Here is a 27253-nt window from a genome sequence, read left to right as displayed (position 1 = left end):
TGTCAACAGGATGAGTTGATGTACATGCTGAGGAAGCTGCTGCTTAACATCGGAGACCTTCCTGCGCAGACCTCCCACATCCTCTTCAACTACCTGGTGAGTGTGCGAAGGCCATCACCGTCATTGATCTTTGATTTGTCTCGACTTACCTTTCACTTGTTCCCTCTTAGGTGGGCCTGATCATGTATTTTGTGCGGACACCCTGCGAGTGGGGGATGGATGCCATCTCAGCCACGCTTACCTTCCTGTGGGAGGTGGTGGGCTATGTGGAGGGGCTCTTCTTCAAGGACCTGAAGCAGACCATGAAAAAAGAGCAGTGCGAGGTCAAGCTGCTGGTCACGGCGTCCATGCCAGGTGAGGAAAAAATGGATGCCGTGCAATTAAAGGCAATGGGATGCTGATCTGGCTTTGATCAATGACCCCCCAAGGAACCAAGACCCTGGTGGTGCACGGCCAGAACGAATGCGACATCCCAACACAGCTGCCTGTCCATGAAGACACTCAGTTTGAAGCCCTGCTGAAGGTAAGAACCCCTGCCGAGTCTGCTTGATGATTTGGAAAGCCACTCATCCTTCTCATTCCCACCAGGAATGCCTGGAATTCTTCAACATTCCCGAGGCTAGATCAGCACATTATTTCCTAATGGACAAACGCTGGAACCTCATACATTATTCCAAGGTACAACAGAACCATCCGCAGATAATGATTGCCATTTGTCTTCTCTGTTAATATTCAATTTGACCTCCTCCAGACATATGTAAGGGACATCTACCCCTTCAGGAGGTCAGTCTCTCCCCAGCTCAACCTTGTCCACATGCTGCCAGATAAAGGACAGGAGCTGATCCAGAAGCAGGTTCGGTTGGCGTCATGGTGAAAAAGAATGCCGTCTGGCTTCCCCTTATTCCTTACTTAATCCAATCTTTTTTTAGGTGTTCTCACGCAAACTGGAGGAGGTTGGCCGTGTGCTCTTCCTCATCTCCCTCACGCAGCACATGCCCGCCGTGCACAAGCAGTCCCACGTCTCACTGCTCCAGGAAGACCTGCTGCGTCTGCCATCCTTCCCGAGGACTGCCATCGATGCCGAGTTCTCCCTGTTTAACGAGCCACAGGGTTCGTCTTACTACCGCGCCTGCCATAGTATTGTTACTATTTTGAATATTTTGAATATTCCTTACTGCTTCCTCCAGGAAAAGAGCTGTTTGGGTTAGACACCCTCCACAAGGTACTCTGGATCAAGCTCCTTGAGGAGATGTTCCTGGGCATGCCCAGCGAGTACCCATGGGGTGACGAGATGATGCTGTTCCTTAACGTCTTCAACGGGGCGCTGCTGCTGCACCCGGAGGACAGCGCCCTCCTCAGGCAGCACACTGCAACTGCCATCAACACAGCCGTGCACTTCAACCATCTTTTCTCACTGAGCGGCTATCAATGGATCCTGCCGACCATGCTGCAGGTGAGTGTGTCAAGTTGAGCGGGATGAGTGTGTGTACTTGTGTGTGTACTCGTGTGTGTACTCGTCGTGGCAGGTTTATGCCGACTACGAGGGGAACCCTTTACTGAGGCAAGGCATCGAGTTTTGCTGTCGACAGTTCTACATCCTCCACCGCAAGCCCTTCATCCTGCAGCTGTTTGCTAGCGTGGCGCCACTGCTAGAATTTACTGTAAGACCACCTGGTGCATGTCTGAATCACTGAAACATACTGAAACATACAGGAGCCAACCAAAACCTTTCTGACCCCAGACCAGCACCAGTAGCGGCCTTTCAAAGGGAGTGTCAGCCCAATGTCTGTTCGACCTGCTGGTGTCTCTGGAGGGTGAGACGCAGGATGCCCTGGACGCGCTGGAGCTGGTCAAGGCAGAGAAACCACTGCGTTCTTTGGGTAAGCGCCCAGCTTAGCGATGCAGACGTACAGCAGTGACTCAAATGTGAGGGTCGGGCATCTTTGTTACAGATTTCTGTTATGGTAATGAGGACTTGGCCTTTTCTATCAGTGAAGCCATAAAACTATGCGTCACCGTGGTGGCCTATGCACCTGAGTCCTTCAGAAGGTAGTGTTGAAGGTAGTGTTAATTATTTGGATCAGTTGTTGTCTGGCTTACCTGGGTGTGCTTTGGCCAGCCTCCAGATGCTGATGGTGCTGGAGGCCCTGGTGCCGTGTTACCTCCAAAAGCTAAAGAGCAACACAGTGACAATGGAGTCAGCATCAGCCGCCAGAGACGAGATCGCAGCCATTGCGGCGCTGGCCACATCCCTGCAGGCCTTGCTCTACAGCTCAGAAACCCTGACAAGGTCCGATTTGTATGTCCTTCTGTTCTTTTGCGTGATTTGTGGTTACGAAATAGTACGTGCTTTGCAGACCCATGACTGCACCGCAGATGTCTCGCTGTGATCAGGGCCATAAAGGAGGCACCACTGCCAACCATGCTATGTCAGGAGGGGTCAACACAAGGTTTGTAGATGCATGTGAACATTCTCAGTCATTCAGGCCGCTATATTATCAGGGAATTGAATCCATCGTAGCTGGAAGGGTCAGGTTGTTTTAGGAGACGTTTTGCCTCTCATTCTCATTCAGGCTTCATCAGTTCATGCTGAAAGACTGGGCATGTGAGAGATAGATAGCTATAGCATATAGCTATGCACATTCTATGTAGTAGCATCCCTCTCTGTAGAAGTTCGTGAGGCCTTCATGAACTTGTATTAACATGTGACATTCAGGGACAACCTCCACCTGCTGGAGGAGGGCCAGGGCATGCCGAGGGAGGAGCTGGACGAACGCATGGCCAGAGAGGAGTTCCGCCGGCCGAGAGAGTCCCTGTTGAACATCTGCACCGAATTTTACAAACACTGCGGGCCGCGTCTGAAGATCCTGCAGAACGTAGCTGGTGAGCCACGGGTGACGGCGCTGGAGCTGCTTGACATCAAGTCTCACATGAGGTGCCTCTGCGCAAAATGAGATCTGCCACTTATTCACGCATTGTATCACGTATAAGTATCGGTTGTTGACGTGCGATGCAGACTGGCAGAGATCGCCCACGCGTTACTCAAGCTGGCACCCTACGACACCCTGACCATGGAGAGCCGAGGCCTGCGGCGCTACATCATGGAGATGCTGCCCATCACCGACTGGTCCTCTGAGGCCGTACGCCCCGCCCTCATCCTCATTCTAAAGAGGCTTGACCGCATGTTCAACAAGATCCACAAGATGCCCACGCTCAGGTGCGCTCGCCCACAGGCACTATGCACCAGGTCTGTTCAATCCTACTTCTAATTCTCTGTCTTCACGTGAGTGTATCGTGCTGTGCCAGTGCCGTGGTGTGTACAGTCCATATGCGGCTGCTTGGCACTGTCCTGTCGCGCTGCCACCGTTGGTGCTGCTGTGCCATACGCATTGCTGGCACATGTGGGCAGCCAGCCGGGTCAAGTCTTCTGCCATGAAACTTTTTTTTTTCACATTAAATCCAACAAAGCGAAGTTTAGAATGCAAAATTATTGGGACATGGAGGCCTGAAAGAAGTGAAAATAGAACATGGACCAACATTTACAGTTTGGAATGTTTCCAGCCCAAGACTCCAGCAATGCTTTACTAACCATCCAGATTATGGGTTTCTGAGCAGACTTTAGATTGGTAGTCATTTTCAGAGTTGTGGTGCACAACAAACACATGAAAAAGAACCATAAAAATACCCGTACCCGTTCTTTTCTTCACCATTTCTAAGTGGCCGTGGTGACTCTTCTTTTTACAGATAGATGATCTTTGGAAGTTTTAGATGTTCTTTAGATGTTTCATAGTTCCATGACTGAGACTAGACCCAGACGTCGGGCCTGTTGCTGCACTGTATGCTACATTTGTGAGCTTCTCAGTATTGCTGCCAGTGTGAATTTGATGGATTTGAGGTCATGTTTAAGAAAGGGAATTGATGACAATTTGATCAACTGTCAGCCTTCATTTCTTCTGACGGTGTGCATGCGTGTGTGCGTGTGTGTGTGTGGTGGGGGATTGTTGCGGCCCGCGCTGCTGCTCTGTTCTGTGGTTCTCCAGGAGACAGGTGGAGTGGGAGGCGGCCAGCAGCCTGATTGAGGGCATCTGTCTGACTCTGCAGCGACAGCCAATCATCTCCTTTTTGCCTCACCTTCGCTCGCTCATCAACGTCTGCGTCAACCTGGTGCGAAAATGACAAAGTGGCTGTTGTCCATTTTGTTAAAGCTGCTCAATTTTGGCATTTTTACCGATGTCCTTTAAATCTAGGCAGCAGTCACGTCACATTTTGTGTCATGATCACATCATGCCAGTGGTTCTCAATTATTTTTTGTCATGCTCACTGCTCAGGGACATCAACAAATCTATATTTTTATGTCAAAAATATTTGACATCCCCACTTCTAAGTAGTCATTTTGTGTGTGTGTGTGTGTGTGTGTGTGTGTGTGTGTTTGCTGGTTGCAGGTGATGGGCGTGGTCGGCCCATCCAGTGTTGCAGACGGCTTACCTCTACTCCACCTCAGCCCTTACCTCTCCCCGCCACTCCCCTTCAGTACAGCCGTGGTTCGGTTGGTCGCCTTACAAATCCAGGTGGGCCTTCATGATCAACATGGTAGTCTCGTCATGGCTAACATGAACCCATTACAGCTGGTACCTCAATATTTGTTATAAAATATTAGAAAAACCAAAGCCTTTTCCCATGAGAAATCATGTCAATTCAAAAATATTAACAAATAAATTATTTCAAAGATACTAATTATTGTTTTATATGCACAAAACAGGGCTGCACGGCGGTCGAGTGGTTAGCGCACAGACCTCACAGCTATGAGACCCGAGCGTGGGTTTTCTCCGGGTACTCCGGTTTCCTCCCACATTCCAAAAACATGCTAGGTTAATTGGCCACTCCAAATTGTCCATAGGTATGAATGTGAGTGTGAATGGTTGTTTGTCTATATGTGCCCTGTGATTGGCTGGCCTCCAGTCCAGGGTGTACCCCGCCTCTCGCCTGAAGACAGCTGGGATAGGCTCCAGCACCCCCCGCGACCCTTGTGAGGATAAGCGGTAGAAAATGAACGAATGAATGCACAAAACAATCCAAACTAATTATCAATCATGAATAAATTGGATAAATAAACATTCAATATCACTTAGAAGACTCTTTTTAGCGAATGGACCCAAAGGGGAAATGGGAGGAGATGCGATCTTCGAACTTGGAAATAAGTTACTTCTTGACTTCAATAGAGTTTTTCACCTTCTTTGTCCAATTGCTGGAAACTGTCTTTGACCTCGTGACGGGTTATTAGGCCAATGCAGTCAATAAAAAATCCTGAGAAACGATGCAGTACAGGGCAAACAAAGCAGTTTGTTACGTGCACAAATGAAAAAAAAATGTTTTCACACATTCATATGAAAACTGTTCAAACACCGAGGTTTGGTTAATGGCTTCCATCATCCTCAATGAGGACTTCTAACATCTGATAAAACAGTCAAAAGGTTCTCCATTATTTGACTTAGTTTAGCCTTGGTGAAGCTTTGCTAATGTTAGAATGTTCATATCTATTACTATGTGTTTTGTATCTTCCATCTTATAGGCCTTGAAGGAGGACTTCCCTCTCAGCCATGTGATCTCACCGTTCACCAATCAGGAGAGGAGAGAGGGGATGCTGCTGAACTTGCTCATTCCGTTTGTCCTGACTGTTGGGTCTGGAAGCAAAGGTATTCAGCTCAGACGTCCTTTTTGAGAGTGAGCTAAACATTTGTGTCAATGGGATTCGAACTACCACACAGACAGCCCTCATCTTGAGCAGCCAGAGATCTTCTTGCTGATGCAGACGGTCATCAACATCCTCCTTCCGCCACGCATCATCTCCACCTCCCGCACCAAGAACTTCATGCTGGATGCGTCACCAGCTCATTGCTCCACCCCCGGCGACACCGGGAAGGATCTGCGCAGAGAAGGGCTGGCTGAGTCCACCAGCCAGGCGGCATATCTGGGTACGAGTCCGTGTTTAGACATGCTGTGATTCTCCTCCTCACGCGTGTCTGTAGCTCTAAAGGTGGTGCTGGTGTGCTTCGAGCGCTCCCTGGGGAACCAGTGGTATCGTCTGAGTCTGCAGGTGAAGGAGATGGCTCTCAGGAAGGTGGGGGGCCTGGCTTTCTGGGACTTCATTGACTTCATTGTCCGCACTCGAATCCCCATCTTTGTCTTGCTGAGGCCCTTCATTCAGTGCAAGGTGAAACATCACCGCCAGAGTTGCTTCCTTTGTCTTCATCGAGCCCTCACCATCTTTCCTTCTCTTTCTTCTTCGGTTATCTAGTTATTGACACAGCCCGCCGACTCCCAGGAGGAGATCACAGCACGCCACCACATCGCCGACCAGCTGGAGCGACGCTTCATCCCTCGACCTCTCAGCAAGAGCTCTTTGTTTGCTGAATTCAACAATGAACTGAAGATCCTCAAAGAAGCGGTCCACAGCGGCTCTGGTCAGAATCTCTTTGTCTTCTGTGCTTTCCTGCTTTTCTCTGAAGATGTTCTGAACCATGCTCTTTCCCCGTAGCTTACCAGGGCAAGACATCCATCAGCACAGTGGGCACCTCCACGTCAGCCTACCGCCTGAGTTTGGCCACAATGTCGCGCTCCAACACGGGCACCGGCACAGTTTGGGAGCAGGACAGCCAGCCGTCCCGCCAGCCTTCCCAGGACACACTCAGCCGCACCGATGAGGACGACGAAGAGAGTCAGAAACATTCTGCCTTCTTTTTGCATGTTTTGCCCTCATGCTTGAGAAGAGGGATGAGAGGTCCGAGACCTGGCTCTCGCCCGGAAAAGGGTGGAGTGCCATCTCCCTGTCAGGGCGAGATCCTGCCCTAAGTGGAGGAGTTTAAGTTCCTCTGGGTTTTGTTCACGAGTGAGGGATGGCTAGAATGCGAGATAAACAGGCGGACTGGTGCGCCGTCTGCAGTGATGATGCAGACTCTGCATCGGTCCGTTGTGGTGCTCCATCTACGTATGTTCCTACCCCCACCTTTAGGCATGAGCTTTGGGTGGTGACCAAAGGGATAAGAGATAAGGTGAGGAGCACTGTCATTTTGGTGAAGCTCTCCGCCCTGAGAGGAGCCAGATGAGGTGGCTCGGGCATCTGGTTAGGATGCCTCCTGGATGCTCCATGGGGAGGTGTTTAGGGAACGTTTGACCGGTAGGAGGCCTTGGGGAAGACCCAGGACACCTACATACCCGGGAATTCCTCAGAATCCGCCAGGAGGAGGATAAGTGGAAGAAGATGTAGGGATGGTTGGGTGTTCATGCGTATGCTTCTATACATAACATGTTGCCTTTATCTTCCAGACGACTCCATTAGTATTCCCAGTGTGGTGAGCGAACATGAGGCGTTCCTTCCCAGGGTGATAACAGAGCGCCGCTTCTCCAGCCATGCCACAGGCTCAGCCGCTTTGCCGCCGGAGGCCCCCCGTAGCGCCATGCTGCCCAGCCACAGGTAACAAAGCTGCCTTATCCTTCCAGGGGCCAAGTGATGCTTTCATCACAGTCTTTTGACTCAGCAGCTGTTTAGTAAGAATATCGCAGCTCTTGCTAGCCACTGTCCTCCACCAGGAGGCAAAGCGGGTGCTGATGGATCTCAACTTAACACCGTAAACTCCCACCCTTTCTACAGTGAACCCAATGTGCTAGATGAGTCCCAGGGCCTTCTGCAGGAGAGTAACCTGTCTAGGTACAGTGGTCCCCCCTACTTCTGTGTGTGTCCGCTGCATCTGTTCGGCAGTGGGAGGTGCATCGCCTGAGGACAGCCCTCCTCTCTTGGCTGCCTCTCCGTTTGATCACTCATCCACATCCAGTCCAGTCACCTTGGCCCGTCACTCCCCCCTCCCACTTACCTGTCTTTCTCTCTCTCTCTCTGTGGGTACGGTGTGCATTTGTGTCTGTCCCCTCCTCCACGTCCCCCTGAACTCCACACTGACCCTCATCTCCTCAGCTCATCAGCTGCGCTATCTTAACCAGGCTTTCCCACCCCCACCAAATAAAAACAATCTGAGGGTCCTGGGGTGTAAGGGAGGTGCTCTGTTCCTTTTCTGTTAGCTGTGGCTTTCTAGAGCCATCATCGGTGCCATGGTGTGTCACATCGTTTACATGTCTATCAAGCTTCTTGCTGATCAAATTGGCCGTCCAACCGTGGATACCAATCTGTGGGGGCAAAGGGGGGCGAGTGTGGTAACAATCGCCATCCATATTGGGCTTTGTTTTCATTCTTTGGGATATCTGAGTAAAACTAAATTGCTAATTGTGAGGTAAAGGGCCAACATGGTTGCTACTCCAGCCCCCCACCATCCCCTGTTGTGTCTGAGCGGTAGCGGCGCTGTTACTGCTCTGCGATTGGTTGTCTTGTAAACAAAGTGTTGTGTAGTGTGTGAGTAGAATAGCAGTTGTGGTCAGAGCAGAGAGTGAAAAGGGGGGCCAACCGGTGCTCTTCACAGTATGTCCACGTGTGTTCATCTGTGTGTGTTTACATTTATTGCCAGGGTCGCCAGCGTGCAGAGTGAACCCGGGCAGCAGAACCTACTCATCCAACCTCCTCTGGGGAGGAAGAGAGGCATCAGGCAGGTAAGGACCTCAACTTTTTCTGTTTTTCCTGACCTTTGGTGTCTAAATTCATCTTGTCAGTTTACAGGAAAAAAAATCAGGTTCCAAGTCACAGGTTATTGTGCAGGTTTTTTTCGGAACAGTTTTTATTATACAGGAAGGAAATACCAAAAATATGATTGTTGCTTTTTTTAAATTTTCCAAATGTTTCATTGAAGAACCCTGACCTAAGACATAAATGAGACTGGTGCTTGTGTGTCATCCTGCAGCTGCGGCGCCCCCTCTTGTCCATTCCAAAGAATGAACCTCGTGGTCGTTCAGGAGTGCGCCTCTCCACCACCCGCAGGAGCATCCAGCCCAAGAGCAAACCTCTGGGTAACACGCGGGTCTTCAGTTGTCAATAAAGTCATTGTGCACATGAGGGAGGCGCAAAATGCACCAAAACTGACCAAAGTGTGTGTCTGTGTGTGTGTGTGTGTGTGTGTGTGTGTGTGTGTGTGGGTGGGTGACTTGACCTGACCCGTGTCCCCATCACACCCCGTGTCTTTGTTCCGATGTGTGTTGTACCACCTGACACCAAACTGACACTTCTCACTCTGTTCTGTCTCATGCCTTTTGTTTCAAAATAAAGAAACTTTGTTGGACTGTGAAGGTGAGACGCACCTTTTACCCCTTCCTCTCCACCCCGCAATGGCCCACCCCATCTGCAACCTCACCCAGTAGGGCGCTCTGCATGTCTGTCTTGCATCCTCCCCCTCTTTCCAAGCCCCGCCTTCTCCCCTGCCTCCCTTAGTGGTGCTGATGTGTTAGTGAGTTGTGCGCTGTGGACTTGTCGTCCATTTTTGACCTCGCTTTTGTGCCCCGGCAGCGCAAGGGGACCAAAAGAGGTCGGTGACCTTTACAGAGACACAAGGGCAGCAAGGCAAACCTTTGACCCCCAGCAGTGCAGACGCTCCAGCTGAAAGTACGTCCAAGTTCCCCAAACTGGAGGTGCCCTCCGTCTCGTCAGCCACCGTCACCGCCGACCTGCACAGCCCAGCAAAAACCCAGGTGACCCTCGGAGGAGGATGGAGGATGGAGGAGGCATCTGCACCTTTATTGGTGTGTGACTGGTGTGTCTTCCCACTAGGTCCCTCCCGCCATGAGCATCAAGGAGAAACGAGAGCAGTGGGGCCTCCGCAGCAGCCTCTCCCCTCCCCCGTCCGTCTCCCGCACCTCCACCCCCACGCCGCCGTCCCGCGCCTGCTCCCCCAACCCCCTCTCACGGACCAACTCCCCTTTGTCCCGCACTTCTTCGCCCCTTCCTCCGCCTCTGCCCGTGCTGGGCACGGTGCCGGCACCGGGCCCGCCCCTGCCACCGCCGCTCCCCCTCCCGTCAGCCCCTCTCCTTCCTCCGCCACCGCCGTCCAGGACCAGAGAAAGCCCCGGGGACGCGGACACCACCGCGCTGCTGCCACGCGGCGATACCTTGCTGCAGCTGAGCGAGGACGACGGCACAGAGAACCCCCTCCTCACCCCGCTCCTGTCCGTCCCCTCGCCGCAGCGCTCACCTCGCCGCCTCCCGCTAGCCCTCTCCCCCGTTGACTTGGACTTGGATGAGTCCCACGTGTAAACTCAGAGTGAAGAAGTGAATGTATATTTTAGCAGAGATGATTCTATGAAATACATGATAGAATATAATGAAGACAACATATTTATGAGAGTAAATATAGGCTGTAATATGCAACACTTCAGTTCCCATTTTACGTAGCGCATCGTGTTCGTCTGGCAGTGTTATCTGTGTCGGTTGCAATGCAGTAGATTCAGTACCTCATTGCTCCTTCCATGCCTTATTCTACTGAAGCCCACGTTTAGAACTTTCTGTGTGACCTCTGAACCAGGACAGGGTTAGGATGTGCCATACAACTCAGCCAACACACTGTGAGTCTTTGTCGTCTTTGGAGTTCTTTGTGTAACGTCAAATGTTTAGCGCAACAAGTGTTCACGCATTTCTGTTCCGCTTGTTTTTAACGGCCAAGCAGTATTTGTGTCACAGACTTGTACTACGTTAAATGTTACCAAGCTCATACTTACACACATAAAATAATGACATGCCCATCATTTTTGTCCATCTTGTTTACTTTTTTCCATTTGAACGTCAGGGAAATTCTGGCCTCTAAAATTTCCAGCCAGCCAGTGAGGGTTGGCAAGCGTGTGGCGTTTGCTCAAGGAGAAGGTGGTCGCTGCAGAAGGGGAAACAGGAGCTGATGGTCTCGTGCTCCCGGCCTCTTGGCTCATAAAATTACTGCCATTTTCTTCTATTTTACATTTTCCAAGCACACTTTCTTGCTATTTTTTCTTCCCTGAATTATGACTTTATTTCCTCATAGTTTGACTTTACTCACGACTACTACTACATATACTAACACTAAAACTTTTTTTCACAACCTAATACCCCCCCAAAAAAATTGTCATATTACTTAGATTTATTTACTATTTCACTATTTTTTATACTACTAAAAGGGCAAATTCCCTCTAAATATTATAACTTTATTCCTAAAAATTGCAATGTTTTTTTCTTAATATTTGTAATGGTAATGGTAATGGTTTAATTATATTTGAACATGCATTGGCTGCACGGTGGTCTAGTGGTTAGCCCTCACAGCTAGGAGACCGGAGTTCAATCCCACCCTCGGCCATCTCTGTGTGGAGTTTGCATGTTCTCCCCGTGCATGTGTGGGTTTTCTCCGGGTACTCCGGTTTCCTCCCACATTCCAAAAACATGCTAGGTTAATTGGCCACTCCAAATTGTCCATAGGTATGAATGTGAGTGTGAATGGTTGTTTGTCTATATGTGCCCTGTGATTGGCTGGCCACCAGTCCAGGGTGTACTCCACCTCTCACCCGAAGACAGCTGGGATAGGCTCCAGCACCCCCGCGACCCTCGTGAGGATAAGCGGTAGAAAATGAATGAATGCATGAATGAACATGCATCAGGTTACAATTGAATGCATCACATAAACAATTCACAGTTGCGAATCCATCTATAATTTTGACTTTATTCTTGGGGGGAGGGGTCCTTTTTTTAACATTTGTCAACTTTCATGTAAATTTTCTTCTGCAAATGGACCTTATTCACATATTATTTTGACTTATTTCTCATAGCAACCTCCAAAAATTGTAATCAGTCTTTTAATATTTCAACTTTATGCTAGAAAATGACATTATTTTGCCTTACCTTATTACAGTGCAGTTGTTTTCCATTTCTGAAAAGTCTTTTGTCTCATATTTTACTTTTTTAATATTTCTGCCACTTTTTCTTTGCAACATTCCAGGTGTCACGTAAAATTACGTGGCCTCACATAAAATAGCAACTTCTTTCTTCATATATATACTTTATTCTGATTTTTAAAAAATACAGCTGCTTTTTTCATGTAACAAAATTCACTTTTTTTAAAGACAAAATAATTTGACCTATAAAAGTACAACTTTTCCTTTTAAAACGTTCACTTTATTCTTGTAATATACATGCTGATTTTTCCACAGTTAGAGTGTAAAGACAGTTTTACAATGTGCCGTGGGTCAGCCCTGGTCTGTACAATAACTTTATTGCTTCTACAGAAAAGCATGACGAAGCAGAAAACTAATGACATGATTGCTCATGGAGTTTTACATCAGGATGATTTGTTTCACCGAAACAACCAACATCTGCCTTGTGGGCGGGGCAAATATCTTCAGGATAAGACTGTCTGACTGACAGTGGTCTGTTGCAGCACTCAGTATGCAGTATGCTGGCCTCCCACCAGCTGACGCACCTGAAGGAGGAAAGCGGTTCAGGAAGGTTTGGACGCCTCCTCCTTCACTCCCATGATGGCGTCCTACGTACCTTCTCCCCAGTGGCTCCCTCGGGCGCCAACTGACATGCCAGTTCATTGTCCATGTTTCTCACCCCGGGGTTGGCTCCTGCTGTCATTAGTAAGGTCGCGGCCTCCAGCTGAGTTGGGTGGTTTTGCAAGGAGCTGACGACGTGCAGGGCCGTGTTCCCGCTGAACGTCTAAAACACACACACACACGTAGGTTATGGAAGAAGTCAGCCGTCTTCTAGTCATATAACCTTATGGTTGACGCTGATCATTGCAGACGGCTGATTGAGGAGGATATTCAGCAGATGGACATTGGCTTCTTGGGCGGCCATATGCAAACATGTCCGTCCACTTTTTAGATCCTAGAAGGAGAAAACTTGTTTTGGTGGATGTATCTACAGTGCTGCCAACAACTTCCACTTACCTTTGTCCCACAGGAGGCGTCCATGTTCAACAGGGTCTCCACACATTGAGCATAGGCGTGTTTCCTTTGCAGCAGGTCCCCGTGCATGTGTGCACGTGTGGGACCGAGAGCCCGCCACTCGCTCTCAACAGCGTTGTGGGACAGGATGGCAACATGGAGGGCAGTTAGGCCTCCGAGGAGAAGAAAGTCATATTTAACGGCGCTGTCAAGACGATTCAAGGGGTTGAAGCGGAGCACCTACCGTCATAGTTGAAGATTTCTGTATCTATCGGCTGTCCGGAGCCTGACCGAGTCTTCCAGATGCTCTGTGGAGCACAAATGTTCTGCAGCTGCGCCTTCAGAACTATCATTCCCTCATTCATCACGGGTTTTCGAGACTTACGATACAATTTTATAGCGGACTTATGGCCACTTATTAGTCAAAAACATCGAAACGCAAGTCAGATGTAGTATTTGTAGTATCAAAAAGTTGAAAGTCATGTTTAAAGTTTCCGTATTCTGCTCTTTACATTAGCTCAATGGAGCATAAACAGACTAGGAGTGCCATTTCATGACTACAGGGCGCTAAAAATGGTATCTCCTCGCCCCCCACCCGGCATTTAGAAGGTCATAAACAGTTTTATGCTCTAACTACGAAATTATTCAATTTATTAATATTAAAACCTATTTCGCTCTGGTCTAGAGCCATTTAACGAGGGTCGCCATTTACCTTTAGTGTATGCACTGCAGCTATAACTCCAACAGAGGGTGCTGTTTCACAAGTCAAGTCACTCAAAAGCTACTGACAAGACGTGATGTGTGACTGCAGGGTTTTTTAATACGATAATATAGGCTGTAAGACTAATGTGCAAAATGTAATTTAAAATCTTTAATATATGTGAGAGGCATAAAATAAGCATTTTAAGGCTTTCACGGGTGCATTCATTGTTTGGACAGTACTGTATTGCATACCATACTTCCTGTTTTCTTATCCGATTACTAACTTTTGTTTTTTACCATATAAATATAGTCCACTAAAAAAGGTCAACTTCCAACCTGAAGACTTTGGTAGAATCCTTTCTCAGCACACACATGTAAAGGTGAGCGGCCCCATGCGTCTCTGGTGTTGATGTGCGCGCCGTGCATCAGCAGGTCTTGGACAATCAGGTGCTGATTGGCAGCCGCTGCTACCTGAAGAGCCGTCTGTGCACACAAGAAGAGGACGTGAGCTGACAACATGAATTCCCATAAAAGAAGTTGAAAAATAGCCTTGAAAATTCTATATGGAAAGCCTGAGGTCATAGCAAACATGCTAATAAGCCATTTCAATTATTTTGAATTAATATATGTTCTCAGGTTGGATTCAAAGCACATGTGAGGTATTATGCACAAAAAAGTATGAAATAAGGACTACTGCACGTGAACTATGTAACATAGGGTATGTGACGTCACAAATTGTTGTAAGGTACTTAGCACTCTCTACTGGCCCGACCAGGCACTGCATATAACAGACACAAATACAGTATATGGTTCAATTTGGGCTCCAACGCACATCTTTGACATAAATTATTATTTTAGAAATAATATCATTTAAAAAAAAGTCTTTTCCTCCCTCTTCCAGGCATGCCCAGCTGAGAGAAGGCCCGTGGACAGACCTCGGTCTTACCGTAACATTAGAAGTACTCCTGAGACTGGGCATGACAAAGGGGGTATACAACAAAAGCACAGCCACCGTGGTTATCAACTTACCTCAAGTCCAGTTTCGGCTTTGTGCTCAGTGTATTTTCACATAAAGGGGGACGTCCGACGTCATATTATTCTACTTCTGCGCAAAAATTAAGCGAAAAGTGAGCGTATAGTGTTTTTTCTCGGCTGTCTCGCTTTTAGATGGGTAATTTCATCATGGAATGCTAGCAGATCAACGCAATCTTGAAAAAGCCGCTTACATCGTAGTGCTGCTTCAATTATTCTTTCTTTCTTCCAGATCCACCGGGTTCTCAATAAATGCTGACCTTCTCTGAATTAGTAAACAGTGAAACAGTGGCACTTTCATAGCTAAATGTCTGCTTAATATGAGTGTAAAGGTGACTATAGGGGTGTTATTTCATGTCTGGAGGGCTCTAATGATGTTAAACTGTATTTAGAAGGTTGTAAGTAGGTTTCCTATGCTCAAACATAAGATATTTTTGTTTTAGGAATAAGGAATCCGACTTCATGGAAATTCATTTATCACAGTCAGGTCTGGAACCAGTTAACCGCGATAAACGAGGGACTACTGTAATTGCTTTTCTAAAGTAATATAATACCTGTCCGTTGTGCTCCTTCAACTCCAAAGCACCCCATCCTGCCATCTTTGCAGCCAGAACATAGGCCAGAGCTCTCCTACCTTGAGCTACAGCGATGTGAAGACATCTGTTCAAAAAGTAGGAATGTGAGATGAAAGGTAAGGAAGATAAGATGAGCAACATTTTCTTGGTAGGGTACATACGTGTCGCCATCTACGTCCTGCTTGATCAGCATCTCAGGAGAGACACCTTCAAACCTTTGCGCTTCCTGCTGGATTTGCCAGTGAAACAAAGTCAATGGAGCCGGATGGGACACATAAGGACTCGCGTTAGGGGTGAGCGTTCCCCAGTCCTCCAGCTGGGATGTGTTCCCATGCTTCCTCTTCTGCAGGAGGAACATGGTTGGAGCTGTCACGGCACAAGCATGAAGCAGTGAAATGCTGTAGAATGGCTTGGAAGTGAATACCTGACAGAGCTTGTGACTCATCAGCAGTTCTCTGGCAATCATTACCCTGTTTCGTACAACATCTTTAACAATGCACCAGCGATATCCTAACATTTAATAAACATCAATCAGTCATTTCTCTTCGCCGCTTACCTTTATCACCAAACTCAGCCTTTTGCAGTCTGGCAGGTTGCAACAATGAGGAACTGGTACAAAGTATGCCACACCTGACAGCACTTCCTTGTTGACAAATTGCTCAGGGTGAGTTTAAAGTTGCAGAGTCTGAAAGCACGATCGATGCTAAAGAGGTCATTAACTGTGTACTCTGTGTATTTTTAACATTTAGCTCACTTTTCCCACAATGAGCTCAACTCTGCTCATGTTTTGGCCCTACACCGCTCACTTCATGTCTGTATTTACAGCACATTGCAGGAGGTCATATCATGTTAATATAACAGTGTCACTCATGGTGTCATCTTACAAAGAACAAACTCATCACACAGGAGTTTACCACCCAAAAGGTATATTCAGTAAATATACAAACATTTACCAACATGAGTTGAAGGGGGTGGCTAGCATAGCTGCCTTCCAAGCAGTTGACCTGGGTTTGATTCCCAGCCAATGCAGTGGTTAGATATCCTCCCTGGTTTTTAAGACAAGGGCCAATGGAATCCAATGGAATCTCACATTGACCTGTCAAACAACCAGATCCATCACAGCAAAGGTGGTACAGTACCAAACACAGCTGTCAATCAAGCAGTTGACCTGGCAATGGACGTCCATCAAATTTATTTCATGTTTGTCATACACACAAGGGCTGATATTTTGGTGGAACAACAAGGTCTATCACAGCAATGGTGGTATAGTGGCTAGCATAGCTGCCTTCCAAGCAGTTGACCTGGGTTCGATTCCCACCCAATGCTGCGGTTAGATATCCCCATGGGTTTTTAAGACAAAGACCAACGAAATCTAGCACTGACCTGATGCTTTGGTTGAACAACCAGGTCCATCACAGGAAAGGTGGTACAGTGCCGAACACAGCTGTCGACCAAGCAGTTGACCTGGCAATGGATGTCCATCAAGTTTTTTTCATGTTTGTTATACACAGTCTAATCCGTATTTTGGTGGAACAGCTGGAACTGTTGTAGCATTGGTGGTATAGTGGCTAGTATAGCTGCCTTCCAAGCAGTTGACCTGGGTTCAATTCCCAGCCAATGCAGCGAATAGATATCCTCCCTGGTTTTTAAGACAAAGACCAATGGAATCTTGCACCGACCTGATAATTTGGTCGAACAACCAGGTCCATCACAGCAAAGGTGGTACAGTACCGAACACAGCTGTCAATCAAGCAGTTGACCTGGCAATGGACGTCCATCAAATTTATTTCATGTTTGTCATACACACAAGGGCTGATATTTTGGTGGAACAACAAGGTCTATCACAGCAATGGTGGTATAGTGGCTAGCATAGCTGCCTTCCAAGCAGTTGACGTGGGTTCGATTCCCACCCCATGCTGCGGTTAGATATCCCCCATGACCAACGAAATCTAGCACTGACCTGATACTTTGGTTGAACAACCAGGTCCATCACAGGAAAGGTGGTACAGTGCCGAACACAGCTGTCGACCAAGCAGTTGACCTGGCAATGGACGTCCATCAAGTTTTTTTCATGTTTGTTATACACAGTCTAATCGCTTGTTGACCTGTCACATCCGTATTTTGGTGGAACAGCTGAACCAGTTATAGCATTGGTGGTATAGTGGCTAGCATAGCTGCCTTCCAAGCAGTTGACCTGGGTTCAATTCCCAGCCAATGCAGCGAATAGATATCCTCCCTGGTTTTAAAGACAAATTCCAATGGAATCTTGCACCGACCTGATAATTTGGTCGAACAACCAGGTCCATCACAGCAAAGGTGGTACAGTGTCGAACACGGCTGCCGACCAAGCAGTTGACCTGGCAATGGAGGTCCATTATTTAATATTTGTTATACACACAAGACCTGATATTTTGGTGGAACAAGGTCTATCACAGCATTGGTGATATAGTGGCTAGCATTTCTGCCTTCCAAGCAGTTGACCTGGGTTTGATTCCCAGCCAATGCAGTGAATCAATATCCTCCCTGGTTTTAAAGACAAAGGCCAATGTAATCTCACATTGACCTGTAATGTCTGATACTTTGGTTGAACAACCAGGTCCATCACAGCAAAGGTGGTACAGTGCCGAACACAGCTGTCGATCAAGCAGTTGACCTGGCAATGGAGGTCCATCAATTTTTTCCATGATTGTTATACACACAAGAGCTGATATTTTGGTGGAACAACAAGGTCTAGCATAGCTGCCTTCCAAGCAGTTAACCTTGGTCCATTCCCAGCCAATGCAATGAATAGATATCCTCCCTCGTTTTTAAGTCAAGCAGCAATGTTGCTTCTGTCCACCAGAGGGAGCCCAGAGGGAGGCTGATGTCATTGCAGCACCATAATGAATGTGTTGCTCGAACTAAGTGCATCTGAGTTTTTCTTATTTTCATTTTAAACTTGTATTAATACAGGTTTATATATTTCTCAGGGATACAGTATGTTTTAAATGTTAAGTTAAACTTTTACCACCAGCATTGGTGGTATAGTGGCTAGCATAGCTGCCTTCCAAGCAGTTGACCTGGGTTCGATTCCCAGCCAATGCAGCGGTTAGATATCCGTTAGACAAAGACCAACAAAATCTAGCACTGACCTGATATTTTGGTCGAACAGCAAGGTCCATCACAGCAAAGGTGGTACAGTGCCGAACACAGCTGTCGACCAAGCAGTTGACCTGGCAATGGAGGTCCATCAAATTTATTTAATGTTTGTTATACACAGTCTAATCCGTATTTTGGTGGAACAGCTGTACCAGTTATAGCATTGGTGGTATAGTGGCTAGCATAGCTGCCTTCCAAGCAGTTGACCTGGGTTCAATTCCCAGCCAATGCAGCGAATAGATATCCTCCCTGGTTTCAAAGACAAAGAATCTTGCACCGACCTGATAATTTGGTCGAACAACCAGGTCCATCACAGCAAAGGTGGTACAGTGTCGAACACGGCTGCCGACCAAGCAGTTGACCTGGCAATGGAGGTCTATTATTTAATATTTGTTATACACAAAAGACCTGATATTTTGGTGGAACAACAAGGTCTCTCACAGCATTGGTGGTATAGTGGATAGCATAGCTGCCTTCCAAGCAGTTGACCTGGGTTTGATTCCCAGCCAATGCAGCGAATAGGTATCCTCTGGTTTTAAAGACAAAGGCCAATGGAATCTCACATCGACCTGGAATGTCTGATACTTTGGTTGAACAACCAGGTCCATCACAGCAAAGGTGGTACAGTACCGAACACAGCTGTCGACCAAGCAGTTGACCTGGCAATGGAGGTCCATCAATTTTTTCCATGATTGTTATACAGTCTAATCGCTTGTTGACCTGTCACATCCGTATTTTGATTGAACAGCTGGAACTGTTGTAGTATTAGTAGTATAGCGGTTAGCATAGCTGCCTTCCAAGCAGCTAACCGGGGTTCGAGTCCCAGCCAATGCAGCAGTTAGATATCCTCCCTGGCGTTTAAGTCAAAGACCAATGGAATCTGACCTGATATTAGTAGTATAGTGGGTAGCATAACAGCCTTCCAGGCACATCTTCCTGATCTAGGTTCAATTCCCAGCCAGTGTATTTATTTTTGGTTAGGCTTGGGGTTTGGAGTTAGGAATTACGAGTTAGGGTTAGCATAGCTAGGGTACTAGGGTTAATTTTATTTCCCATAATGCCTTTCATCTAAGTAAAGCATTTCATTGGAGGACAAGCAGCACGGAAAATGGCTGAATGGTGCTGCAATGCTACTTCTGTCCACCAGAGAGAGCCCAGAGGGAGGCTGATGTCATTGCAGCACCATAATGAATGTGTTGCTCGAACGAAATGAACGAAAGTTTTTCTTATTTTCATTTTAAACTTGTATTAGTACAGGTTTATACATTTCTCAGGGATACAGTATGTTTCAAATGTTAAAATTGCTGTGTGATGAGTTTAGTGTTGTTTTAAGATGACTTTCTAAATAATGAACTAAATAAATTCATGAGGGAAGGTTTTGTCTCAAGAATAATTTATTTCTGATATTCTCTGCATGTTTGGTATATTTTTCCACAACAAAAATACATTACAACCATGTTTATATCTTGTTGAGGATCATAACAAATGACATTTTCATTACCGTCAGCACACTTGTGCTGGAGCTTCCATCTGCAATTTGTTAAACGTTTACATCCCGAGCCTTTACATCGTTTATCTTTTGGGTGTGCACAAACCAATAAATACATACCTACATTCATACTGTAAGCATTTCATCAAGTGCATCAGTTCGATTAATTTGACACGTTTGAATACAAGGAAACAAATTCAAGCCAAGAGCAACATTGACGAGGGATGTCACGGTATGGCATCCTCACCGTTCTGTGTGTACCTCATTTCCATATGACCTCACAGTTCGGAGATCGAGGGCATTTGTAACAAACCCGAGGCTCCGTACTGAAACCTTTGAAAAAAAAATCACATTTGTTACCTATAACATTATTTCCATACGTTTACTTCAACTCATTTTATATGTGGGAATTCCACATAGTGTAATTATTCATATGTGTTTGTCCCCTTTGAAAAATCATAGGCCCACAAAGTAAAAGCCCACATAAAGTGCTCTAAAACAAGTTTTGGCAGGGATGGTGACAGTAAAGAATAAGCATGATGTAAATGTACAAGGATGACAATAACCCAAGTGAGCAAGACATACTGCATGCCTTCTCCTGCTGTAGTTCATGTTGGGCAAGAGAACTTCAAAAGGGGAAGGCAAGGTCCCATCCGCAGCAAATAGCCAAAGATACCTGTAAAAATGTCCATTCTAATGTCCATCTTGATCCCCCGCAATTAAAAGTGACTGTCTCTATTCAGTCGCCAATGTTCACTCACAACACAAGCCACAAACATGCCTCACATGCTAATTAAATGCATTTTAGGTATAAAGTATAAAATGTATACACCAATGAATGATAATGTAAGATGTAACAAAAGTAGACAAATTTGCAGGGTTGGGAATGTTGTCTTGTTGTGAGCAAACACTGGTAATTAGAGAAGGGGAGTATTACTGGAACGGCAATTAACCAATTACAAATGTTGATCCAAAATTGGTTACAAACAGGGGCAGGACACCCTCTGAATGAGGAAATATTGTAGTAAAAGCCGCCCAATCACAGCATTTATGGTCCGTGTCGCCGCAGTGCAAGGTCAGCGGGTGTACCTGAAACTGACTAAATGCAACAAAATGTGTAAAAAAGCCTATTCGAGGGGCAACGTGGGTGTGACAAAATGCGTACATGTTGGCAGAGATGCATGTAGTATCGGTTTAAAGAGTCGTTTCCTCTTCTGGAGTGGCCTCTTGGGGAGAGAGTGAGCGAGAAGTCTTGATCCTTGCCAGCTGCCGGGAGACTAGTTGTGGCCTTCAGGTGACAACAAGAAGTTGGAATTATTTTGAACGACAAAGATTTTCATCTTCAGAAGTGGACACCAACCAGCAATGTAATTGGCTCCAATCAGCATCAGCATGCTGCCAATGATGTAGAAGCCCAGTGGGGCACTGCTGAAGATGCTGCTTTCACCTAATCATGTCGAAACAATCAACCTCAATGTCACACAAACCAAGCATCATGAGAAACGAAGCGTCCTACCGTTTCCATTACATGGAAGCTCTGTGGTCTCCCAGTTCATAGACTTCTGAACCGCTTTTTTCCACCGTGCGTAGCGGAACTCGCTCTCTGCCAGGAACATGGAGTGAAACACATCAAACACATGTAGTACCTGCCGTGAGAGCGTCCCGCCAACCTGTTGAGGTACCTTCAGTGTTGATCTGAGGCTCAAACTTTTCTGACGTCACTTCGCTCAGGTCGTCTGGGTTCAAACTCCATACGCTCACGCCCTCCGCTGCGCCGGCTGCCATTGCTGCCCCCAGTGCGGTGGTCTCAGGCATGGACGGCTTCACTGTGAACACGGGTTACTTCCAACATGCTTGTGCTTTGCGGTTGCCGATCATAACCTCAACAGCAAGGAAGGCCTACCAACGGGGATGCAGAGTATGTCCGCCTGCAGTTGCATGAGCAACCTGTTGGACGTCATTCCTCCATCCACCTGCAGCTGAGTGAGCGGGATCCCGCTGTCCTGATTCATGGCGTCTAGGATCTACAAAGCCATACACCAACATGCATTCAAGCGCGACTTCAGGGGAAACATGTTAGTTTGTGGGTCTGTGTGAGGCTGCACCTCTCTTGTTTGGAAGCAGACGGCTTCCAGTGCAGCAAACGCCAGGTGACTCTTATTGGTGAACTGAGTTAAACCACAAATGACCCTGCGACACAAAGAAAGCTTGGGCGGACAGAAACCATGTGGAGTTCTTCTGCTCGAAAGTGTTCCAAACTTAACCCTACCCTCTCGCACTGGGCTCCCAGTAAGGAGCGTACAGGCCGGAAAAGGCAGGAACAAAGTAACACCCATACGACGTCCCAACTGATGCAGCCAACGTTTCTGCACAGAGAAAGAATATGTATGTTTCGCAGCATGTGTGGCAATATAGATTTACCATCCACACACACACGTACACATTTTGTTAAAGTTATATGTTAAAAACAAGTAACTGTTCGGTGCAGGACATACCTAGCTCTTTAGAAGATCCAATGATCCCAAGATTGTCCTGCAGCCAACGGACCACAGCTCCTGCGATGGCAACTGAACCCTGGTGAAAACACAATGGGGTAATTGTTGGATGGCGATGCTAACTTATTTCAAGATACCTCCAATGCGTAGCAGGCAGGCTTGTCTCGACCCAGTTTGTAGGCTACAGTTGTGAGAAGACCATGGTCAGACATGACGGGCTGCAAGAGAGAACATCAGTGAGTCTCTGAAGGGATCCTGTAGCCTACAGATGTTCAAAAGGTCAGAGGCAGCACCTTGGGTCCTGTGTTGCGCAGCAAAAAGCAACCAGTTCCATACCTGAAAGACAACACGTAACATTGAAACTCTCCCAAAATCTTTTGGTTTGTGTCCATCTCAGGGCATGCGTGCTTACGTGTTTTTAGCCTGCCCGTCCTGGAAGCACATTTGTCCGACCAGCGCCGCTGACTGATCCCCAAGACACTGAATAAGGACGGACATGCATGAGCATCAGGTGGTGCCACACAATACACTATCAAACGGGTAAATGATCAACTTACACCGGAAATGGGAATACCAGAGAGTGCTCCCGATTTCTGCAATCAATCAAATATGATGATTTAGTGGACTGCAAACATATTTAAGTCAATCACACTCAAAGACTGCATTGAATAGATGGAGCCCAAAAGTGTCACTTAAGTCCACAGAATGTTAAAACTTCCTTGCCAACATAATGTCACAGTACAGTACCTCTACTGCAAATGTCAAGAAGCGGTGGAACCTCAGTTTTTGTACTCACAGGATAAGAGACAAATATGTCAAATATGTCTCGGTTTTCCAAACTAACTCGTCCGTGTGCCCCGTGTAATGCCTTCATATGCGGTCCAACTGTTAACACTGTAATACCTAATGTGACCAGCAGATGTACTCATAACCTCAGTGGGGAATGGATAGTTAGATAGTGGTTCTTTTAGAGTTGAACTCAGAAAAAACACCTGTGTTCATGTGGACATGGTCTAAATGTCTTTACACCCTTTCACAAAGCAGTGAGGAGATTTAGACGCTATGATGAGGCCGCTGCAGCAGAAGAAAATGGTGGGCGACAATCACAAGGGTCACAAACCAACCAGCACATTTCCAAAAAAAAGACATGCTCAAGAAACGCCCTGTTGGTGCAATAAAGTACACATTATGTAGTCATTGATCACTTTGTACAGTTATCACTTTGATAACGGAGTTCTGCGGTAGCATGCCAATTTAAATCTCAGCCACCTGTATAGCGTGCTAAATGTGTTGGAAATGGGCTTGTGGGATAAAGAATGAGCAACCACACAGCGCAGGGGTGTCCAAACTACGGCTATGGGGACCATTTGTGGCACATTCCAACAATTTCATTTAACAACAAAACTGAAATAAAACCTCAAAATCTTAAAAATGAGAAGCAATTTTACGAGAATAAAGTCAAAATATTATGAGAAAAATGTAATTTTCCAAGAATAATGTCATAATATTATCAGGGAAATTAAGGGTATATTAAAGAAAAAAGACATACAAGTCAGAATGTATAATAGAAGCAATAAAGTTGCAATTTTTGTTAACATAGATTGTGGAAAAAGTTATAATGTTAGAAGAAAAATGTTTAAATATTCTGAGAATAAAGTCAGAATATTTAGAGAATAAAGTTTTATTTTAAATTTGAGAAAAAAACATTTTAGTAGAAAGTAATTTAATATTTTTGGAAGGTCGTAACATTCTGAGAAACAAGCAAAACAAGATAAAGCATAAAAAAACTTTTTTTTCACTTTTATAATATTTAATCATTCATACTAATATAGGATTTTCACCTGTATTGCTAAGCTGAGATGCAGCTTTTTAAAATATTTATATGATTTCTTTGCATATCTATATGTATTGCTTCACTAAATATCAATCATCCTTTCATTTGTCAGTGTGCGGACCTCCTTGGGAAAAGGTTTGAACACCCCTGACTGAAGAAGTAGCGGAAGAAGCAGGGTGGAATATTTCAACATGATGACTAAAGCGATAAGTTCCAGAATGACTTACCCAGCTAGAACATATTTTCTACCAGTGAGAGAGGAGAGGAGAGACAATGGCACACAATATAATGCCTAAAGGAATTTCTTAGTCAATGTCCATGCATGTAGAACAGCTTTGGTTATTAGAAACAGCTCACCATGAGGCCATAGATTTCTGAAGAACTCCTCACTCGGGGGAGGATCTCCATGGGAATACCAAAATATCTGATGGGAATAAAAACAAAAGCATGATGGTGTAAAATGCACGTACAAGGCAAAGCAGGTGCCATACTTGCAGAGCTCCGGGTCCCAGTCCATGGTGTGAATGTTGAACAGCATGGTTCTACTGGCATTGGTCACATCGGTGCAGTGGACTCCTCCGGCCTTGCCCCCAGTTAGGCACTGCAGAGACATTTTCACCCAGTTTGGTATTTTTTTGTTCCCAACAAAAATGGAGACAACTAGCGATGGAGGTCTCACCCAAATGAGCCACGAGTCTACGGTGCCAAACATGGCGCGGTGGGAAACGACAGCCTTGTGGACCTCCTCTACGTTATCCATCAGCCAGCGAAGTTTCACTGCGCTGAAGTATGTGCTGATGGGGAGGCCTGTTTTATGCTGTTATGATGAAGGCAGCGACATGTTACTTGGAAAACCAAGTGAAGGTTAGCGTAATGGGAAGTCAATGAGGCACACGCATTCTCACTAATGTCCAGCAGAGGAGTTGTATTACTAGAGTAAACACTTTCTTACTGGCATTAGGACCACAGGGAAAAATATCTGATTTAGACCATAAAAGTATACATTAACGATTTACGATTTATTTTTCATAGCTGTCTCAGGTAATGCCTGTTACAAAAAGTTATAACTTTCATTCTTGGTTACAAACAGAGTAATTTCTTGTACAGTAAACCTCGGATATATCGGATTCAATTGTTCCCACTGGTTTTGTCCGATATAAGCGAAATCTGTTATATGCCTATACCGGAAAATGTCCATTTTCGGATTTATATCAGGCTATTGACAAGTCGGCAAGTTCCCATACATTTCAATAGCATGTGACGTCATTATCGTTTGCACTTACGTTTATCGTTTGGTTTCTAAACCTCGCTAATAGCAACAAGAAGGCATTTCTACAGATTTGAGACATTTTTTTTATTTCGTTGTACATGCTCATGTACATGTCTGTAATTCATACAAAGATGTTATAATCTTCAGCTTTGGCTGTGAACATGGATCAAAGATGGATCAAAGGCCACGATGCGGCCATCCGATATATGCGAGGGAAATTGGAACGGGACTGGAGATTTTGTCCCAAATAGGCGAAATCCGTTATAAAAAATCCAATATATGCAATGAATTTTTATTGGAAATGCATTACAGAAAAATTGGTTCTTTTTTATCTGTCCGTTGTGAGCGAATTTCCGATATATCCGAGTCCGATATATCCGAGGTTTACTGTATTACCAGTTTATTTTCTCAACTTTTTTTTTTTTTTAATTTGTTTATTCCTGTCAATGTATGTAAAAAAAATCTTAATAACCTTTGATCCCATTTCCATAGCTGTCCCAGACAGTGCCTGTTAGGATGCCATGTATTAAAATAACCTGAAATCAAGAAATAGGAGAAAAAAAACAATATTATGAGAATACAAGTTGTCATTTTATGTTACAGGCATCACCTGAGACAGCTATGGAAAGGGGGGACTTATGTGGAGGCGAAGTGAGCAGATGCCAATTCTCATTAATTTACCACTTTTAATCTCAACATTTATCAATGATTTTTTCAACATCTTTTTTTTCCCTAATACTCTGTTGTAGAAAAGAAACTAGATGAGAAAACAAGAAGAATTGCAACCTTCAAGTGGTTTTTGTTCCTCCCTGGCGTTTTGTTGATCAGACTTTCGACTGTTGATTGAGTCCGCAGATCAAGCCAAACTAGAAAATAAAAAGAAAGTGAGTTTGGCGACTTGAGAAAGGGGCACAAACAAACACATGTCACCGATTGCATTGTAGAGGGGCTCTCCTGTTTCTTTGTCCCAAACAAGTGTGGTTTCCCTTTGGTTGGTCACACCAATTGCTAGAAAGAAACACACAATAAAAACCCTAATAGGGATATCATCAACGCCCAAGTCCAATTGCATACCTTTAATATTGGTGATGTCAATGTTGAGTTGGGTAAGTTTTTCACATGTACGCTCCATGCACTCGTAGACCGACTGCAGGATTTCTTTAGGGTCCTCTTCCACCCATCTAGGAGGTACATTGCAAGGACAACTTGGCACAATGGGGACCTTCTTGCAATAGAGCTTGTTATTGGATGACTTACCCTTCTTTGGGGAAGCTCTGTTTGATTTCCACCTGATGGTGGCTGAGGAGTTCTGCTGTTTTGGAGTTAAAGACCTACAAAGAGAGCAATAAGACGGTTTACTAACTATATTATATATTTAAACATTTAATGGTAACTTGTAGAATTTTTTTTCTGCAAATAGCTGTGTGTTGTAGTGATGGAGCTGCAGCATCATCCTCGCCCAGTCAAACTTTCATGAAACATTACACTACTTGTAATATAGTATATAAATATAAATTCAAGACGTTCGTGTGAGAAGTATGGACAAAAACGAGAGGCCAGAGAGTGATTTGGGTAACAATATCAGCCATTTACGAGCTAGCTACCCTCTACTAGCTAAAGCACAGATTGCCCCGTTCGTGCCCGCTCGCTACATTACCAAGAACCGTGTGGAGCTCGTTCCCTGGTCAATGGCAGCAACCAGCGGCCCGAGCATAATCCGGTGTGAGGACCCAGCCATGGTGCCGATCATAGGCAGGCCCGCAGCTCCGCAGCGTGCTGGGCAACAAACCGACTGTGAGGTGAGGCGCCACCGGGAGAACTTCAACCTGGAATATCAATGACGGACGGGCATTCAGGCGCGTATTTTTTGCGTCAGCATTGACA

General features: G+C 45.8%; 3 protein-coding genes and 7 non-coding genes across 28 annotated transcripts in view; 8 read left to right on the top strand and 2 right to left on the bottom strand.

The window, feature by feature from the left end:
* Positions 1-10671, top strand: part of unc80 (unc-80 homolog (C. elegans)) — a 31914-nt gene extending 21243 nt beyond the window's left edge. For 9 of the 17 annotated variants that reach the window (XM_058051694.2, XM_058051693.2, XM_058051686.2 and 6 more), the window contains 28 exons: positions 10-96; positions 171-354; positions 429-523; positions 589-678; positions 752-853; positions 930-1110; positions 1188-1453; positions 1527-1661; positions 1742-1880; positions 1953-2049; positions 2120-2290; positions 2358-2450; positions 2717-2935; positions 3017-3247; positions 4041-4164; positions 4443-4568; positions 5570-5693; positions 5766-5972; positions 6027-6211; positions 6296-6461; positions 6536-6715; positions 7324-7471; positions 7649-7705; positions 8511-8592; positions 8841-8946; positions 9203-9223; positions 9440-9621; positions 9701-10671. In XM_058051694.2, the coding sequence (XP_057907677.2) occupies positions 10-96; positions 171-354; positions 429-523; positions 589-678; positions 752-853; positions 930-1110; positions 1188-1453; positions 1527-1661; positions 1742-1880; positions 1953-2049; positions 2120-2290; positions 2358-2450; positions 2717-2935; positions 3017-3247; positions 4041-4164; positions 4443-4568; positions 5570-5693; positions 5766-5972; positions 6027-6211; positions 6296-6461; positions 6536-6715; positions 7324-7471; positions 7649-7705; positions 8511-8592; positions 8841-8946; positions 9203-9223; positions 9440-9621; positions 9701-10183 (4281 nt within the window). In that variant the 3' untranslated portion in view covers positions 10184-10671. The remainder of the gene's footprint in view (positions 1-9; positions 97-170; positions 355-428; positions 524-588; positions 679-751; positions 854-929; positions 1111-1187; positions 1454-1526; positions 1662-1741; positions 1881-1952; positions 2050-2119; positions 2291-2357; positions 2451-2716; positions 2936-3016; positions 3248-4040; positions 4165-4442; positions 4569-5569; positions 5694-5765; positions 5973-6026; positions 6212-6295; positions 6462-6535; positions 6716-7323; positions 7472-7648; positions 7706-8510; positions 8593-8840; positions 8947-9202; positions 9224-9439; positions 9622-9700) is intronic. The other 8 variants (XM_058051685.2, XM_058051696.2, XM_058051697.2 and 5 more) reach the window with 4 other exon arrangements.
* A 1303-nt stretch (positions 10672-11974) lies between these two features.
* On the bottom strand, positions 11975-15812 carry nfkbiz (nuclear factor of kappa light polypeptide gene enhancer in B-cells inhibitor, zeta). 2 transcript variants are annotated; one of them, XM_058051702.2, is made up of 10 exons: positions 15700-15790; positions 15568-15613; positions 15305-15486; positions 15123-15228; positions 13873-14019; positions 13079-13142; positions 12838-13007; positions 12665-12775; positions 12437-12604; positions 11975-12365 (listed from the first exon to the last, which is right to left on the bottom strand). In XM_058051702.2, the coding sequence occupies exons 2-10, from the start codon at positions 15607-15609 to the stop codon at positions 12327-12329; spliced, it is 1029 nt and encodes a 342-aa protein (XP_057907685.2). In that variant the 5' UTR covers positions 15610-15613; positions 15700-15790; the 3' UTR covers positions 11975-12326. The 2 variants fall into 2 exon arrangements, with proteins under 2 accessions (XP_057907685.2, XP_057907686.2); XM_058051703.2 differs by lacking the exon at positions 15568-15613 and having other exon boundaries at positions 15305-15509; positions 15700-15812.
* An 881-nt stretch (positions 15813-16693) lies between these two features.
* On the top strand, positions 16694-16765 carry trnag-ucc (transfer RNA glycine (anticodon UCC)). The gene has a single exon. It is a non-coding gene; the product is annotated as a tRNA-Gly (tRNA).
* Positions 16766-16989: 224 nt separating this feature from the next.
* Positions 16990-17064, top strand: trnag-ucc (transfer RNA glycine (anticodon UCC)). Its single transcript has one exon. It is a non-coding gene; the product is annotated as a tRNA-Gly (tRNA).
* A 226-nt stretch (positions 17065-17290) lies between these two features.
* trnag-ucc (transfer RNA glycine (anticodon UCC)) lies at positions 17291-17362 on the top strand. Its single transcript has one exon. It is a non-coding gene; the product is annotated as a tRNA-Gly (tRNA).
* A 215-nt stretch (positions 17363-17577) lies between these two features.
* trnag-ucc (transfer RNA glycine (anticodon UCC)) lies at positions 17578-17649 on the top strand. Its single transcript has one exon. It is a non-coding gene; the product is annotated as a tRNA-Gly (tRNA).
* Positions 17650-18155: 506 nt separating this feature from the next.
* Positions 18156-18227, top strand: trnag-ucc (transfer RNA glycine (anticodon UCC)). Its single transcript has one exon. It is a non-coding gene; the product is annotated as a tRNA-Gly (tRNA).
* A 214-nt stretch (positions 18228-18441) lies between these two features.
* On the top strand, positions 18442-18513 carry trnag-ucc (transfer RNA glycine (anticodon UCC)). Its single transcript has one exon. It is a non-coding gene; the product is annotated as a tRNA-Gly (tRNA).
* Positions 18514-18723: 210 nt separating this feature from the next.
* On the top strand, positions 18724-18795 carry trnag-ucc (transfer RNA glycine (anticodon UCC)). The gene has a single exon. It is a non-coding gene; the product is annotated as a tRNA-Gly (tRNA).
* A 1853-nt stretch (positions 18796-20648) lies between these two features.
* LOC131104775 (glycerol kinase) lies at positions 20649-27233 on the bottom strand. Of its 2 annotated transcripts, XM_058052287.2 has the most exons (21): positions 27027-27233; positions 26627-26700; positions 26444-26550; positions 26300-26377; positions 26156-26235; positions 24779-24916; positions 24591-24700; positions 24457-24523; positions 24327-24344; positions 22823-22858; positions 22678-22745; positions 22559-22601; positions 22403-22483; positions 22266-22344; positions 22040-22136; positions 21876-21960; positions 21674-21794; positions 21453-21596; positions 21287-21373; positions 21131-21217; positions 20649-21058 (listed from the first exon to the last, which is right to left on the bottom strand). In XM_058052287.2, the coding sequence occupies exons 1-21, from the start codon at positions 27117-27119 to the stop codon at positions 21048-21050; spliced, it is 1704 nt and encodes a 567-aa protein (XP_057908270.2). In that variant the 5' UTR covers positions 27120-27233; the 3' UTR covers positions 20649-21047. The 2 variants fall into 2 exon arrangements, with proteins under 2 accessions (XP_057908270.2, XP_057908271.2); XM_058052288.2 differs by lacking the exon at positions 24327-24344.
* Between the last annotated feature and the right edge of the window lie 20 nt (positions 27234-27253).

The sequence above is a fragment of the Doryrhamphus excisus genome, linkage group LG15 (assembly GCF_037039965.1).
Source record: "Doryrhamphus excisus strain RoL-2023G ecotype Guam linkage group LG15, RoL_Dexc_Guam_v1.1, whole genome shotgun sequence".
In the NCBI taxonomy this organism is placed as follows: domain Eukaryota; kingdom Metazoa; phylum Chordata; class Actinopteri; order Syngnathiformes; family Syngnathidae; genus Doryrhamphus; species Doryrhamphus excisus.
Note: the sequence above shows the minus strand (reverse complement) of the source record. Positions and strands in the feature narration are given on the sequence as shown.